General features: G+C 36.1%; 1 protein-coding gene across 1 annotated transcript in view; it reads left to right on the top strand.

Annotated features, from left to right (window-relative positions):
• Positions 1–18,294, top strand: part of Zdhhc2 (zinc finger DHHC-type palmitoyltransferase 2) — a 56,411-nt gene that overhangs the window by 22,093 nt on the left and 16,024 nt on the right. Inside the window, exons 2-7 of the mRNA XM_027391218.2 lie at positions 684–710; positions 1,981–2,075; positions 8,038–8,158; positions 10,372–10,441; positions 11,104–11,136; positions 16,090–16,210. Of these exons, the coding sequence (XP_027247019.1) occupies positions 684–710; positions 1,981–2,075; positions 8,038–8,158; positions 10,372–10,441; positions 11,104–11,136; positions 16,090–16,210 (467 nt within the window). The remainder of the gene's footprint in view (positions 1–683; positions 711–1,980; positions 2,076–8,037; positions 8,159–10,371; positions 10,442–11,103; positions 11,137–16,089; positions 16,211–18,294) is intronic.

The following is an 18,294-nucleotide window of genomic DNA, read 5'->3' as shown; positions in this document are numbered from 1 at the left end:
GGCAGGTTTGAGAACCTGGGAAACTTGTGCATGTGTGTGCATGTGGGGGGGCACATAGTGTGTGTATACATGGTGTGTGTGTGTGTGTGTGTGTGTGTGTGTGTGTGTGTGTGTGGTATATGTGCAGAGGGGTCATGTTGAATGTACACATGATATGTATATGTGTGTGTGCGTGGTGTGTGTGTGTGTTTGTGTGTGTTTGTGTGTGTGTGTGTGTGTGGTGTATGTGAGTGTGTGTGTTTATGGGTACACTTTTGTGGGGGGTAGGCATTCATTTATATGTGTGCAGGTACTGCTAAAACTCTGTCACATGACCCCCAAATTGCAGCATGTTTTAAGGCAGTGACATATCATTCTGGAAAACTGAGTAGGAAAAAAAAAAATACTCCCTTCTCTTGGTACAACTGAGAAAGGCCCAAAATGCAAAAGACATCATTACTATCCCAGGAAAATCATATGGATAGTGAAATAAGTTATACAACAAGGGTAAGGTAAGGAAATGGTGTGGATTATTAATGCAGGTTCTTGTTACCCTCTTCTCTACATAAGCTGAACAGTTATTCAAAGAATGTTGGCTTGAAGGGAAACCAAGTTATCAATCCATTTTAATAGCCTTTTGTCTTCCCAGCCCTCTGTTTACATGAGCTTCATATAACTATGATCTTTTTTTTTTCTATTTCTAGTGTCCATGGAAAACATTGGTGAACAAGGTAAAATATTATTATGGTTGCAGAGATAATGTCTTAAGAATAGTTCGAGAAAATAAATTGTATCCAGTATATTCAGTTGGGATTAAAAAAAATATCCTTTGACAATATGGTAGTGTGATGGAACTTATGACATCTCATTTTTCTAATTTCCCAAGCTAAATTCTGTCACATACTTGGCAAATACTCTATAATGGCCATAATCGTTTCAAAGACCATTATAGCTCCAAGACCCAAGGGTATGAACAATCTCCTGTCCCAACTTGAGCTACTACTTCATAAATGAGTTATCTATCTGTAGAGTTTATGAAATACTGCCTCTATTCGTGTTATGCTGATTTAAGTTCCATATTAGATAATCCAGATTGCGAATGAATCCACAGGTATAAATATCATAATTCTTTAGAAAAAATAAGAATTGCTAGTGAAAATTTAAAATGTAAAACATGTCATATCCTGCTTATTTATTTGTTTAGTCTTGGTTAGGAGTAGAGGCCTGGTGCCATTTAGAAAAGAAGTCGACCACTGGTCCATACCCCTAACCCTCAAACATGTCTATACTCTGAATTGGCATATTTTTCCGCAATTGATTACTTCATAACTATGCTAATGTATTATTCAAACAGAATTATTACTGGTATATGAAATAATTATTTTAAATTCATTTAATATTTCCAGCCTTTAAAAGAACATACAAAGTGTGTTTTTATTATCAAAAAATATATACTCAGGACAGTTTTCTTAACAGTTGTCCTGTGTACTAAATCAGGCATTAGAACCCCCACAGGCAGAAATCACTTCCTCCAGATGGTCCCTGTTTACATGTTGTTATTATAACCAAGAGAGCCACCAGTGTCAACCAGAGCTAAGCAAACAGACAAATGGCTTCTCAGATGGGAGCTGCTTTCTCTGCCTCTCATTAAGCAAAGTTCATAAAGCCTGAGAGTCTGAACATTTGCTGAATCTTGGGTTTCCGCTTATATAACCACCCCATTTTCACAACTGAGGTAAGATCTGATCAGCCAGTTTGCAAAAAGGTGGGCCTATGTACATATGGGTGGTTCTAGTTGTGGATATAGATGTAATGGTACATTCAGAGATGTTAAAATATCTTTTTGACTGCAGGTTTTTATCCAAAGAGTTGCACTTATCTGAATATGGTATAAATACTATTTATAGTGCATCATCGTTGTTAATTTGAATATTCTGTGAATACCATGACTTCAGTAAAATTGTGCACATTATAGTGATGATTGTGTTTCTCTCCTTTTAGTTATGTGCCTCATGGCTTATCATCTACTTTTTGCAATGTTTGTCTGGTCGTACTGGAAAACCATTTTTACACTGCCCATGAATCCTTCAAAAGAAGTAAGTTAAAGCACTAGCAAAGTTATCCTATGTATAGCAATTGGTAATATTGACTTCTGAAAATAAATATCCTTCTTTTCATTCGTTGTTACAAACTATTGAATACAGTGATGTTTTTTAATTTAAAAACTCTGTATATGTTAATAAACACTGGGATTTTTGCTAGGTACTTATTTTTGTATCTGATAGAGTTATTCTATCAAATCTTCTATGCATTTCTTTCTACTTTGGACGTATCCAGATGGATCAGTAAGATATAGGTGAGAGATGATAGATGATAGATAGATAGATAGATAGATAGATAGATAGATAGATAGATAGATGATAGACAGTTTGACACAATTCATACTAAGCATTATACTAAACACATATTTGTTGTCTGTCAATCACCAGAAACAACAATAAATTGCCTGACTCATTTTATCTGTATTCAAGAAATCTATAGCTAGTCCACAGATTTTACACATCCAGACTCCTTTCTTATTGTTCTGTCACATGATGTTTTGATTCCATGAGCCACTACTTGGCAGAAGATGTAGCTCTAATTCCAGACATTATGAATATATTACAGCCACAGGCCATAGGCCTGTAGGAAAGAGGTGCCCTTTCCCATCAGTGATATTTTCTTCAAGTTACTGATTCCATTTCCACTTGCATTTAGATGACTTCATTATGTGACCACATCTCACGTGGAAGCCTAGGAATGTCATTGTTATTCTAAATGGTCATGTCAGCCACTAAAGAGAGGAGTGGTTATTGGGGACAACAAGCAATCTTTAATACCTAAGGTCTAGATAAGTGGAAGCATATACCTAAATTAAATTTGCATTTTGAATATATTAGGCTGTTCATTTCTGGGTCTCTCATTTGGCTAAATGATTTAAGAGTGAGGGGTAGTATCTTACACACCTTTGTATTCTTGGCATGTGCACCAATATGTATTTGTTAAATTTAAATTACATTGTTGTTCATTTCATAGCATATTTTTAGTAGGCCAGGTTAAAAAGAAAAGGCATCACTATAGACAGTTCCCTAAAGCTATCAGTTTGAAATGCATCCCTGACCATAGAGGTCAATAACCATGCTTTCAGCCTAGAAAAAGGAGTGAAAGCCAAACCACATACATTTGCACAGAAATAATGGTATGTGTGGACTAGAATGCTTCACAAGCCTTCTTTTCTTTGGCTCTCCACTTCCTTCTCCTTTTCTATGTGTTTTTCCTTTCCTCATATAGTGTTCACTTCTTCCTCATCATTCCTCTCACAGTCTTGGCCTTTGTGTAGGTTTGGAAGAAGATGCTGGCTTCTATCAAATGGCTGAATGATCTCATCCACTCAGGTGGCTTACTGACCACTTCTGTGATGATGACTTTCACATCTGTTCCCAGCTCTGATTTCTTCTGAGAGCTTACTACCTGTGTCTCTCTGTCAAGACTTTCCACTTTGGTAGTCCAGTGACACTTTATATACAAACAGAGATCACTACTTTGTCAATCTTACCATCTCTATTGTCTATCTCCATTATCTGACAAAGTAAAAATCTTCATGGAATTTATGTCTAATGTATACCCCATTCCCAGAACCCTGCAAAGGTTTATCCTCTACCATGAAGCTAGAGTGTTCCATCTAAAGAGAAATTTAACATTTCAATCTACTGTATGTGTCTGTTCTGTGACTGCACATAACTCCCACAGGGGAAAATCTGGTCTCCCTTGCCTGGCAACAATTATCCTTGTCTGGGTCTCTGGACTTCCTACTTTATGTTCTTGTAACTCTTAACTCACACAGCTTCCTGAATGTACAATCCCAGTATTTTTTCTTTCTATAATATTCTTTCCCCTTTCTTATTAAAACATGGTAGTTTGCATCTGTACCAGCAGCAATTATCTCTTGAAATTCTCAAGCATGGTATTATACCAGAGTTCAGTTTCCAGATGTCTTTTTTTAAAAATGTATTTGCATTGGCGATCCCATTTAATTTTATAACTTCATTTCATATAGTATCCCATTGGTATAACTCTCAAATTAATACATTAGCCCAGACCCTTCTCCTGAGCTCCAGACTCATCAAAACTATCTCTCTGGCATCAAACAAAAATTTTAAATTCAATGTATATCAAAACATTTGGGTCTCCTACTCAGTTTTCTAATCATATTCTTAAAGTTATACCATCTCAAAAATGGCATTGCATATTCCATTCTCCAGGCCAAAATCTTTATTTAGAGTCAGCCTTGACTCTTCTTCCTCCTCCATCTCATTTACAGTTAGCAATTTAGCTTCAGACTATAACTTTGGCTGATGCCTACAGTGTGAGCTCATGCCCCCCCTGCTCCCACTCTGAGCCAGGGCATCATCTCTCATTTACATATTTGCAGTATCATGTTGAGGGTTTCTCTAACTACACCATTAAAAACAGCAAACATCCTAGGACAAGCATAGAAACTAATCACAATGAATTTAAAACTTGATCAGACTTTCCTGGGTGTTTGCTTCACACCAAACCATATTTATATGTGTGTGTGTGGGTGTTCAGATAACTGTGTGGGGTAGATATTAGTTGATATCATTGTGTGTGTGTGTGTGTGTGTGTGTGTGTGTGTGTGTGTGTGTGTGTCTATGTGTGTGCAGTTACCTTCAGAGGCCTGAAGAGGATGTCAGATACCCAGAAACTGGAGTTAGAGGTGCTTCTGAGCCACTTGGCATGAGTGCTAAGAACTGAACTTGGGTCCTCTGCAAGAGCTCTTAACCACTGAGTCATTCCTCCAGCCCATATTGCTAATTTTCATAACAGCACAATTTTCTCCTTGGAATATGTAATGACTGAAGTAATGATACCCCCAATTTTAAATTCTTATGCTACCCCTACCTCATATTATATATGGTACTGATATTAGTATGTTTGTATGTAGAACTTTACCCACATTTTAAATTATTTCCTTAATAAAAATTCTCCTAAACAGAATTACTAAATCAAGAAAATTTCAGTTTCTTGCCAAATTGTTATCCAAAATGACTGCAGTAATTTTCAGTTCTACCAGTTATATCTGACTCTTGGCATTTCTTGTTATTATGAAGTCTCTGTTAGCAACTTAGCAGGCAAATTGTTCTATGTTTTTACTTCCACATTTTAGATTCTAGTTGAGGAGATTGTGTGTGTGTGTGTGTGTGTGTGTGTGTGTGTGTGTGTGTGTGTGTGTGTCCTAGATGAAAGGCAACTAACAGAAAGAAAATGTATTTATGTGAGTTTTTCTGGTTCTTTTTAAAATATAAAAATGGTTTTTCTCTTTGTATCTATGATTAAAATTGAGCCCCACTTTAATCTGGAAACTATAGATGACCTCAGATGTTGGTTCCTACTACATTTACCAGTAGGAAAAAGCCAGACATTTTGGAGAAATGTTTACTTTTAGGATTTGTAGGAATAATGAAGATGAGTCAAGGGCATCCTTTACCGACAGAAAATAAGGAAGTGCTAAGACAAAATGCAAGGAAGAAAATTGTCAGAGCAACACAAGGGCCAATGGAAGAACTCCCAGTGGGAAATGGCAAATGATTTGAGCAGCAGAAATCTCTGAGCACGAAATAAACATCTATGAGACCATTTAATTAAATAAATAATTGAGTAAATTGATAAATAAGTAATAGAACAGAAACACACATCCAATAGAATACTTCTAAATAATTTCTATGAATCTTCATCTTTTAGCGGTGGAGTTATAAATTTTCATGCTTTATATATGAGCAAGTTCCCTCCAAAGAGTACAGGGTGGAAAAGAAAAGTACTGAGGAAGTGTGCAGTGTAAACCCATGACAAAAAGCTCCCTCAGGCTGGAGAGATGGCTCAGTGGTGAGCAGCACTTGTTCTTCAAGTTTTCAGTACCCATATAGTAGCTTACATTCAACCATAACTCTAGTTCTAGGGGATATGGTGCAATTCTCTAGCTTCTGAGAGTACCAGATATGCAAGTGTTATTTATACATACCTGCAGGAGAAACATCCATACACAAAAAATAAATCTTAAACAAGCAAAATGTTAACCCTCTCTTGACTATGTGATTAAGACCAGCATGATAGGTCCAGTCATGCTGGCAATGATAGTTTTTTCACCTAAAGATCCATAACCCTCAATCATATCAGGAGACAAACTTCAGAAAAGTTGTGATTAAATGGACGTGCGCAACACCAGTAGTACTCAGAACCACCATAGTAATAACAGGAAAAAAGAAAAGGAAAACAGAAACAATGAAGGAAAGTCCGAGAAACTGCCAAGACTAAACTGAAGCTGAGGGCATATGGCAATCAAAAATACTATGGGATTTTCATAATCCTGAATTATGCAGATATATGGAGTAGAAAAAGATATTCCAAAATAGCAAATCTGAATATCTATGCTTAACTTTATGTTATGCACTTTAGTTAATAATGTATCAGTATTATTTTTACTAAAGTGCTAAATGTGCCAAGCTACTGTAGTGATTGGCTATATATAGGAACTTTAGAAACTTTACAGTATTTTCAATTTGTTAAGTAAATCTAATGTACTCTTTAAAAATAAAATAAAACTAGTCTAACAGAAGCAAAACCAGGATATATGAAAAGCTGTGACATCTGGAGGTTGGAGAATATATCAGGAGTACCCAGCTCTACTTTTCAAGATGCTCAGTACTTTCAGAGCTGTTTAGATAGAATATTCTAATCTGTGAACTGACAGGACTTTGCATATCATAATGTTCTGCAGGAGGAAGCGGTGGAGCGGAGGACCAAATAGCTCTACCCTATTCCAAGGTAGAACTTCCCTTTCATATAGGTTGAATCCTCAGTACTGGCAAATAAAGTATATTAATGTGAAATTTAAAGAAAATCAACTGAAAATGCCCAAGCAAACATTCAGCCAATATATAGGACATTCTTAATTTTCTTATCTGCTATACACTTCACAGTTGGGTTTTCTGTACTCCCCAAGAAGAAACGACCATTCTTCATTTTATTAAAATTATTCCCTTCTTCTTTATAATTTTATAAATTATATTATCAATAAGGGTGTTCCCTTATTGATAATATAGCTTCTTGATTCTGACACTTTATAGAGAATGTATTTTCTAGGGTAATTTCTAGTTGCAGTTTTCATCAAGACATTGAGATATGGTCCTTCATAGTTGGATTGTTGTAGTTCATGGGTAAGCACCAGTAGTATGTTTAGATGTATCTTGTCCTGGTTTATTTACCTACTACCCTTTAATAGACATTGGATTGAGTTTATATTTTTCCCATCTCAAAGAACAGCATTGAGGTTGATCTGTTATGTTCCTTTTGGACCTATTTATAGGGATTTATACAGCACCAACTTTGGGACTTTTGTATGTATATGTACCTACATGTTTCCTAGTAGGAATCAAAACAATTTTTGTTTTTCTCAAATAAGGATGGTTAATTGCTTGAGCCAAACTGTCAATATAAGCAGTAAGATGAATACTTAGCTATTTCAGTATCAAAGGAGATTCTGTGTGACAATCTTGCCTAGGTTCAAACTATCATAAATGAGAATATATATATAAATCCAATTGATTTTTCCTGATTTTGTTCCTAATGGTATCCAGATGAAAAATTCATCTGTTGAACCGTGCCATTTTATCTATTATATAATTAATATTTTGGCAGAATTATTCATTTTATAAACAATTTTCTGCATCCTGTTCTCTTTAAGTTCAAAAACACTTAAAGAAATGGGTATAGTAATTATTATACCTATCATTATCATCATCATCATCATATTCTTTTTCAAGATTCATAAAAGTAGTTATTTGTGAGCTTAAAAGGCATGCCCAGATTGAAATTCTATCAACCTCTCTGAATATACTACATACCATTAATATTTTATAAGTACATTTGGGTATAATAGAGCAGACAAATATGTTGGCATTCCTTTGAAAATACTGATTAAAATTTAAATTTATTCCTCAGTTCCATCTCTCTTATGCAGAGAAAGAATTGCTGGAGAGAGAGCCAAGGGGAGAAGCCCATCAGGAAGTTCTGAGGCGGGCAGCCAAAGACCTTCCCATCTATACCCGGACTATGTCCGGAGGTAAGCACTGATAATGAGCACATTGGAACTGCACCCAAGTGAGGTGTAATGACTCTTAGCATGCTCATATTCATAAACTGTCAAGCGCTTATTGGAAAGTGCTGTGCTATTTCTTGGGGTTGCTATTAAATCTTTCCTGTTCAGTTCCATAAAACAGAATGGAAACATGAGTCACACTGTACCACCAACCGAGATCTCAGAACTGACTCTAATTCTGTTCCTCCTACTTTGTCGTGACTTGGTGATGACGTAAGGGCCGCTGAAGTCTGTATCTGTAGTAGACAAAAATTTGCCTTTAAAGTTTTAATTATAAACCTTCCTATTTATATCTAAGGGAGCAATATCTACAATGGATGTAAAGCTAATAATTTTGCAAGTTTTTTAAAAGATTAAAGCAGTAATTGTGTGAATTATGTAAAGATAATTTAGGTGTTGCTGTCTTTTTATTTTAGATTTTATTTATTCTTTTTTCATATAATATATCCTGACCGTAGCTTCCCCTCCTCCGCTGTTCCCAGTCCCCTCCTCCCCTCTCCTCTACTTCCACTCCTCCACCCACTTCTCCCCCAGAAAAGAGCAGGTCTCCCAGGGACATCAACAGAACACTGCACAACAAGATACAATAAGACTAGAGACAAACCCTTTATATGCAGGCTGGGTGAGGCAGCCCAGTAGGAGGAAAATGTTACCAAGAGCATGCAAAAGAGTCAAAGACATCCCCACTCCCACTGTCAGGAGTCCCCCACAAACCAACAGCCATAATATTTATAATATTATCATAGGCTCATGTAAGCTCCGGGATTGCTGTTTCATTCTTTGTGATGTTCCATGAGCCCTGCTTAGTTGATTCCACAGCTATGCTTGCTCAGTGTCCTCAATCCCTTTGGCTCACAGAATTCACCCTTTCCCTTCTCGAGGGGTTCATCAAGCTCTGAGGGGAGGGACTGGGCTCTCTCTACGCCTAATGTGGGTCTCTATCTGCTCCCATCAGTTGCTAGAGGAAGACTCTCTGATGATGAGTGGAGTAGGCACTGGTCTATGAGTATAACAGAAATCATTAGGAATAATATCTTTGGGTTTTTTTTTTTTTTGCCAGTCATGTTTGGTTCATATATAAATAAATTAATTGAAAGCCTACTTAGCTTACATTTTGAGGTAATTTAACATCTAATTAAGTCATTGTCTTAAAAAACCAACACATAAGTCAGGAGGTAGTGGCATACCTCTTTAATCTCAGCTCTCGGGAGGCAGGGGCAGGCAGATCTCTGACTTCAAAGGTATCCTGGTCTACAAAGTGAGTTCCAGAACATCCAGAGCTGTTACACATGAATTATAGATAATTACTGCCAAGACTTAACCCAGGCATGTTTTATGGCTTTAAACCTCTGCTTGCCCACTATGGGCCATTAGCCCATTTGTCTTTTAAGTACTTAAAATATGGCTAGATCAAGGTGAAAATTCATAAATATAAGACACACAAATGCTTTCAAAGTTTTAGTATGCAAGGAATGTAAAATGCCTCATTAATATTCCTGTATAGTTTGCATTTGCTTTAAGTTCACATTAGAACCACATTGAATCTATGTTAACACTGTTTTCACTGTTTGCTGAAATGTAGTTCATCCTGTGAGTTTTATGTAGAGAAATAGTATCTCAAAATCAGTCATCCAGATAGACTGTGCTCTCTGTACTACTGAAGAAAAGATGCTATCGTTACATGCAAGAACTAAAATCCTCTATTGGAAATGCTGCTTCCAGTACTTACTTCTAATCTCATATCAGAATCAACATAGATGTGAGGTCTTTTCTAATTTATGGAGTCAATAGAGTGTGTTTACACATTCTAGGCTGTGTCTTTATGATGGTTTCCCACTCAGTTGTGTGCAGGAATGAATTGGTTTAGTAGAGGGACACTTTCTGTTGACCAATGAAAATGAATGCACTTTCCCCTTGTGAGCCTTACTGTAGCCACTGATGACCGAGCGATTTTTTCCAAGAGGTCTTCTCTTGGAAAATCTCTCCAAAGAAACCTGTCTCTAGGCAAGTGTTTTCATTCTCTGTTTTTAAACTGGGTTGAATATCTTTTTCTTTAAAATCAAATTTAAATTCAGTATACTTTTTAGAGTTTAAATCTGGAGTGATAATAAAAAGGCATTTAATTGAATTTTCAGTGACTTTTTAAGCTTAAGACTAAGTGAACTCTTTGTTCCTAGCAATCCGATATTGTGACAGATGCCAACTTATAAAACCAGACCGATGCCATCACTGTTCCGTCTGTGATAAGTAAGGAACCTTTGCTTCTCAAATGTCTGCATGCTCCTGTTTGTGTTGCTCAGTATTGGGTTACTGCTTTCCAGATTAGGTCACTATTTGGGTACACGAGTGGAATTAGTCCTTGCATTAACAGCAGTGTATCTTATGGCCACAATTAATGCCATTCCCCCAGGTTCATGGTGACATAACAGGCACATTTTTAGCAATTCTCATGTGGCAAGTTTAACTTAGAAAATGTTGCTTCCATGAGTGTTTTCTGTCTTTATAGAGACATAGTGATTGACTTCACATACTTAGATATTGCTGCATATTTAATTTATGACAGAAACAAAAAGACTTGTCCTAAAGGTTGGAAGTATGGAGCACATTTTACCTAGAGTTTGTGTGAATCTACTTATTTTCCACATTTTAATGTGAAGTAGTCTCGAACCAATAACAGTCTTTTAAAAAGAAATTGTATCTTAAGATATGTACGTTTTGAAGTTTTATTATTCTGTTATAACTAGAATCAGCTATCTGTGTTAGATAAGAATGTCTAGACTTACTGGACTTTATTTTTAAATGAGTAATTTTGTAATATTTTACATGTCACAACTGTTGGAAACATTTTCTATTTTCTTTTTATAATAGACAACATAAGGTATTATGTTTTATTTTTTGGATAATTTTAGATGTATTTTGAAGATGGATCATCATTGCCCATGGTGAGTATAAACCTATACTTGAAGCAAATTTGAATCAGCTATTAATTTAATATAAATTGAATCATTTTTTACAAACCTTTTCATTAATCAGTTACTTTACTTGTCCTAGAGGCACTTCCAGGTTTAGTTCCTAGTATTTAATTAACTTCAAAGAGCCTTCATTTGGGAGAATTTCCATTAGATAATTTAAAACTAGTGCATTATAATGAGAGCTAATTTTACATGTTTTCTCTGCATGAAGGGTATTCTTTTTATGCACATATATAAACACAGATGCACTTAAATACTTTCCAGAAACGTAAATATTTACACATTAATTATATGGGTTACATTAATTAATAATACCTCAATAGAAGTTTATAATAAACTTTTAACAATTTGTTTTAAATGAAACTACATTGAGGGGTAGAGTAGTAAACATACAAATACACAGACAGGTGTAAACAAAATTTTCTACTTAGAACTCATTCGTACTTACTATTTCTAAGACACTAGTTTATGTGACTTTATACAGGGCTACCTGAGAGATCCACTCATGAAGATCGATTTTCCTACTCTTGTTATCATTTTTCATTCTGTATACATGTTAATCATGTTAAGGTTACTATTGTTGAATTCAAGCATTAATGTAATTATTGGACAAGCTTAACTTCTTCCAGGAATGACACCCAGAAGAGAAATGAATGTTCACAAGCGCAGGCACTAGGCAGTTCACTAGGCAGTTTGCAGTGTGCATTGGAAATGATTTTCCTAGGAGCCTGGAAGTTTAGGGGAAGACTAAAGGTTATGCATTCTACATCTCTCACCATTGTACCTCTCCCTTTCCTTCAGAGCCTGAGAGTGTTGAGGGTGGTCAACTCCTATCAGGATGGTGTCTTCTTTAAAAAAAAAAAAAGTTTGAATCACTCCTCTTTGTATTAACTTACACTTATATTTGCTCTTTTGTTCCGTATTCTCTTCCCACCAAATCAATACCCTCAATTAGAAGTTTTCCCATTTTTCATCCCCCTTTTCCCTATCTCCCAGTGTCTCCATGTGCGGAGTAAGTTTTCTGGTAGTGAGCAGCTCCTCTGTTTGACGACACCCCTCAGTCTCAGGAACCCATGTGTTTTCTTACTTCCCCATCAGAGCTGTCTTTGACCTTAATAAGTTTGTTCAACTCACAACACTGTCAGTCCAGAAAAGCCAAGACATCACCACCTCTAGGACTATCCTTCCAACCAGTGAGAGTCTGATTAATAACTCAGCTCCACTGTTGGTTTTCCCTCTTTTTTTTTTTTTTTTTTTTTTTTTTTTTTGGTGCTGGGGATCAAATCCCAGACCTTGAGCATGCTGGGGAAGCACTCTGCCCTAAGCTTCATCTCCAGTTCTCCTTGCCTTCTTTATCTGAAGACAAGCACACAAACCTACCTACCTGTACCAAAGCTATGCCTCAGAGTCTGCCTTGAGGAGAACCTAGACCGAGCAATCTTCTGTCTGGACATTTAGATTTCTGTGCAACCTGAACATGATTAACAGTAATAAAATAATCAGGGCAGAGAGTTGATGCCAATTTTTTCCCTTTTAATGAAAGATTGTGGTAGTAAAGAATAGAGACATAGGGACAATCACATTTGTTCCAGGGCAGTGCATACCACAGCTCTTGCCATCCATTGTTACATGCATAAACTCACAAAAATAGAAAACAATGGCATGATTAGAGCAGTCTTCCTAAGCCAACAATTCATATGGCAGAATAAGAAACTTAAGAATGATTTACCAATCTTCCAAACTTCCGCAGGTAACCTACTAAACAGATTAAAGCAGATAGCCAGAAGACTGCAGCATTTAAGCAATATGCTCCCGCAGCATGGCTTCTTTGATCTCAGAAGTTTATTGAACTGTTTCCTGCACTGACATTTCCCAGGGTGCTATCTCTGTTCCCATGGCCATCTTCCCTGCAACCCCGTGCCGAGATCAGCAGCCTTGTCAGTATGTGAATGTCCGTCCCCTGCCTTATATTCAGCAGGTGTCAATTCCATGGAGTATGCACTTTTTAAAAAACTTTAGATTGAATAAGATGAGTAAATAACTTAACAGTTAGAGTGCTGGTCTAGCATGCCTGGGGCCCTAGGTTTAATCTTTATCACCACAAAAAAAATTAAGAATTTAATGTAAAAATATAGAGAACTAGGGGTGTATCCCAGTGGTAGAGTAAATGCTTAATATGTGATGAAATCTGGGTTCACTCATACTACATCTCCCCAAAATACAGATAAAGCATAGTGTGGTTCTAGAGTTCTCACATCTCCTTTTACTCCTTCTCTAATCACAGAGACCCTCCTTTAGTATTGTCATGGCTACTGCTTAGGTCTGTATGTATCCATGTGTGCATTTGCATGTTTAAAAAAACCAAAACTATAAATGGCTACAGAATCGATAGATTGGATGTGTTTCACTTTTTCATTCACTATATTATGGGACTGTTTTCATGTTAGTTACAGTTGCTATGTGAATATAACTTGTTAGAGGACATTTAGGATATTACCAGATTATTTAGCAGCCTTTTTGTACAGGCTTTGTATATCGTTTTGAACTTCAGAGCACATATCGACTCTGAGCACTTGAAACATTAGATGAGCAGTGCCTGTCTGTTTTGTATTTAGTGATTTGCAGGTCTGGTCTGCATTTAAAATTACCTAGTAGGATTTAGGTATTTGTCATTTTAAGTAAATGAGAGCTTCTGTAGTGTTTATTTTATTGGGTTTTTCTATTGAAGGAATGGTTTTATTTTTAGCATAAAATTTTAACTAATTATATTTACAATACTTTGGTATGCTTATCCAATAACCTCCTCAAATAAAACAAATAATTTTAGCTTCAGTGTATTGAATGCTCAATGTGTTTTAAAGACCATACATAAAAAAAATACGCTATCTTTATATACTGATGAGAGAAAGGAGTAGAAATCATTTGTCCTAGGGACTCTGCAAGGTTGAAGAGTGGACTCAAAGTCACACAGTTAGTGTTGTTTGGGGACCTGAAAAATCTACTTTCTTTCCAGTATTCTCTTTCTAGTTTATATTTAGAAAGCAGTTTCTGTGAAACAATTATGCTTTCCACCAAACTAAATTGGTATAACCAAAAATACGTTGTTTCTTCAATAAATCCATTGCTGTCCTTTCTGGAGAATCCTTGACCAAGTGCCAAACTGAACCTCTACCAGGCAGTTACAATGACTAATTAAGAGCTGTCATGAAAAGCATGCATTGTTGTGGTTCAAGATAAATACTCTTCCTCTATTTCATCTTGAAATATACCTTCCAGAATTTTCTATGTACATATATCAAGTGGGGAAACACTTGGTTTTGATTCCACATTCTGTATTTTTGGTTCTTGCATGACAAGGTACACCAGTGATCAAAAGCATGGGTTTCAGTAAGCTAAATCAGGAGTTTACAAAAAAACTGATCGAAATCTTTTTCTTTCTATAAAGACATTCTTCATCACTTAATAAAAGCCTTCTTTTTGCATTCCTGCAGAAAGAGGAGCAACGGGTGCTAGTCACTGTAACTCAGGTCACAAGTGCCCTTGTTTATACCCACCCTGCCCAGTGTTCCCCAGCCTTCCACCTCTATTTATCCACTGTACCTCTTGAAAACAACACAAGTAAGCAAAGACAAGGTTCTACGTTCTTTGGAGAAAGCTCACATTAGAGGAAGCCTATGCAGGACTGTTTCCAATATTCTTTCTTGCCATTATTCCATTCCGGTGCCATGAAAAACAATCTCAGAGATCTGTTTGCATTCTCACGGGGCCCTCTGAAGCTGCAGACATGACTGTTAACAAGTAATATGCAGTTTAGCTTATTTATGAATTTCTTCTCCTTGGACAAGACCTTTAAGTTCAAAATTACTAAATTTCCCCATTGGGCCCTTTACCTTGTACTTTTTGAGGTACAAAATATAGACATAGTTTATGAGAGTATAGGTTTGTTTTTTTTTTTTAAGCAAGAAAGGATAAAATGTTTTGTTTCTTACCAAGGTCAGTAGGTGTGGAGGGTTGGACTAGGGAAAGAAGACAAGGAGGGAGAGAGAGCAAGAACTGGAAGGAGAGGAAGCTGTAGGTTGACACTCTATGAGGCAGGGTTGTCATCCAGCTAACCACCTCTGTCATCTGTATATGCCAGTTCAGATGGGGGCTGTCAACATTTCAGGAGACCATGGAGTCATACCCTTATTTGATGGAAAATGGGAAAACTTAGAAAATGGCGACAAAATAAATTGTACTCAGTGTTCTGTTGTCAATATACTTAGTTGTGAGTCCACTCTCCCCCACCCGTCATATAATGAGTTCAGAATAGGAACTTAGGATTTACAAATTTTCATATTTGGAATCCTAGAATGTAGAGCTGGATTTCAGATATTGCTGAGCACTGATTTTCCAGTAAAGAAGATGAAATTCTAATAGGCTACGTCACACCCGCAGAGTCTATAATTATCTAATATCAAGTGGGTATTACCCTCTGTCTATATGGTTCCCACTCCTCCTTTTCTTAATTTCTCCATTTAATACACTTTGATAATTTAGGGACTTCATCCAATTTGATAAAACCTAAAAGAATAACTTACTTAATCACAATTGGAAATAGAATCAAGTGAGAACTTAGTGAATTCTCCAAATCCGCTTGAGTTTGTTGGGTCTGTCACAAGCTCTGTGCCTTTAGGTGTGTGTTTATTTATGTAATCATTGTATATGAGGTGTAGTGACATTGATTGAGTAAAGCAATATTAAATATATATTGAAGATCTGAGCACAAAAATTCCTTCTAAATGTGTTAGGAGATGTTATATTCATTATGAATGAAATGCTAATGAATTTTAAATGAACATAAACCAAAACCTATGCTATGTTTAAACGTATTTATCCCTAAACTGAAGCAGTAACTCATTAAGACTTTTGTTTTATTGGCAGGGTGAACAATTGTGTTGGATTTTCAAATTATAAATTCTTCCTCCTTTTCTTGGCGTATTCTCTACTGTACTGCCTTTTTATTGCTGCTACAGATTTACAGTATTTTATCAGATTTTGGACAGTAAGTCATCCTTTTAGTGACTTTTCTATATATAAACGTTCAGCAGTGAGTTATTTGAGACCCTGACTTTGTAGGGTTGGTCTGTGAAGTGTCAGTCCTCATTATTCGCAGTCTGAATTTGTGCATTCACCTTCTCAAAATGTACGCAGCTTTTTCAGTAGTGTCTAGACACACACAGATTGGTGCAGTACACAGGCCTATTCCTAGTTGAGGTAAACAAGGCGTTGCTATGCCCTCTCCATTTTAGGGCTCTGTAAACAAGTTATGTTCTCCCATGGTCTGTTTGCCTCTGTGTTTTGTTGTTGATTTTTTTTGTTTGTTTTGTTTTACTTTTTGTTGATTTTGTAGTATAAAATGATCTTTAAACATATTGATGAAGTGCTATCTGCTGTTTCTTAATGAGACTGATGTGTCTTATGAAAAAAATACATGCTTCATCCAGGCATTAATTCTAGAACAAAATCTGTTGTTCAGAATTTCCATATTAATAAATCAATACAATATATCAACTAAAGGGCATTCTGGCAAACCCTCACATCCAATGAGATTGTGAATTGGTCAATAGATGCCTAAGGCATTATGAAAAGTGAAAACCAACCCCGTGCTTCCTCTAGATGCAGTATTCATGGACCCATTGTTCATGGATTCATTGTTCAAGGCAATCTTGTGAAGCATAACTACATCGAATAATGAGAATTGACTAGACAAGCAGATTTTTTTCTCAGTATTCAAAATTTGAAGTGTTTTCTCTTCATGTGCTGATTGTCTTTAAAACTGTTATGTCTGCAATATCCTGAATTTTAATTATATATTCAATTAGTAAGCTCTAGGTAGTTTTTTTTTTTTTTTTTGTACTATATTTTCTAGAGCAAGGCAATACAAAAGCATGGGATATGCAACCTCTCCAGAATCATTCCTAGTGAACATGAAATGATGATGGTTTTTGTTTTGTTTTTGTTTTTAAGAAAAAAAAAAAGCATTTTACTCCTTTCCAGGATTGCTTTCTCACTGAATTTTCATTAAATTACCTTTCATTATGGCAAGATTTTCTGAATTTCTAGGTAACTTATATGAGACTTAAACCAAATTTAATACTAAAGATTGACTTGCTATATGCTAGTCTCATTGCTAAGAAACAGAAAGACCCAGGTGGCTTCCTATCATTCAAAGGTACTTCCGTTTCTGGTTAATGACTGATCCCCACTGAATGTTTTCCAGACTGTAAACTCAGTGTCCTCCATTCCTGTGGGTGGTTTTCATTCCAAACCTCAAATACATCTGAACAGGAAAGACCAAAGTTCCTGTTGTTCAGACTTTTCTGTTGGAAAGCTGCCAGTTAAGGCCTTGTCATGGATATCAATGTCGAGCTCTGCAGGGGCTGAAGCACTGTGATCCTGTCAGAATGGGGTTGGGGGGGCACCCTAGTGCTTCACTGAATGCCAGGTCCCTAGGTCTTCATTCTCAAGTCAGCCCATCTCTCTTGGATGTGCAAACAGTGAGGGGCAAACAGGTTTTACAGTGCTGGCTGCTTTCAACCCCTGGGTCTTAAACATTTATTTTAGAGAGGTTTTATTGATGTTGATCATTTCTGTGATGCTACTACTAGGTTGAAGCATTGTTGTAGGGGAGGGAGTGTCTCCTGTATTCTTTTAGTTGATGCTGTTGTTTAAAGTAACCTAAAGTATCAATGAGAATAGGAACTAAACTATGCCAACCAGCCTTCATTTTTTTCTGGCATTATAATTAAAATCATTTAAACATTTGTGAATATGAGGCATGCTAATAACATGTTCAGGAAGTAAATTTAAAACTTTATTTTATAGTATACTTGTTTCCTACAGGTATAGTTTATGTTTCCATGTTTGTTGTTTTTCTTTTTCTAGGATTTGATTTGGTTGTACAAAGCAAAATAAATATTCCAACTTTAATCTTTTCTGAATATATATCCACATACCAGTAAGCATTTAATTTAATATGAAATAGATACTTACTTTTCCCCTTAAATTTTTGCATGAAAGTATGTGTCATTTTCTATTTCTAAATTAGTTACAGGAAACAATCATACTAGATGATTCGTAAATGTA

Source organism: Cricetulus griseus (genome assembly GCF_003668045.3).
Source record: "Cricetulus griseus strain 17A/GY chromosome 1 unlocalized genomic scaffold, alternate assembly CriGri-PICRH-1.0 chr1_1, whole genome shotgun sequence".
Lineage (NCBI taxonomy): Eukaryota > Metazoa > Chordata > Mammalia > Rodentia > Cricetidae > Cricetulus > Cricetulus griseus.
This window is presented reverse-complemented; position numbering and strand designations above follow the sequence as displayed.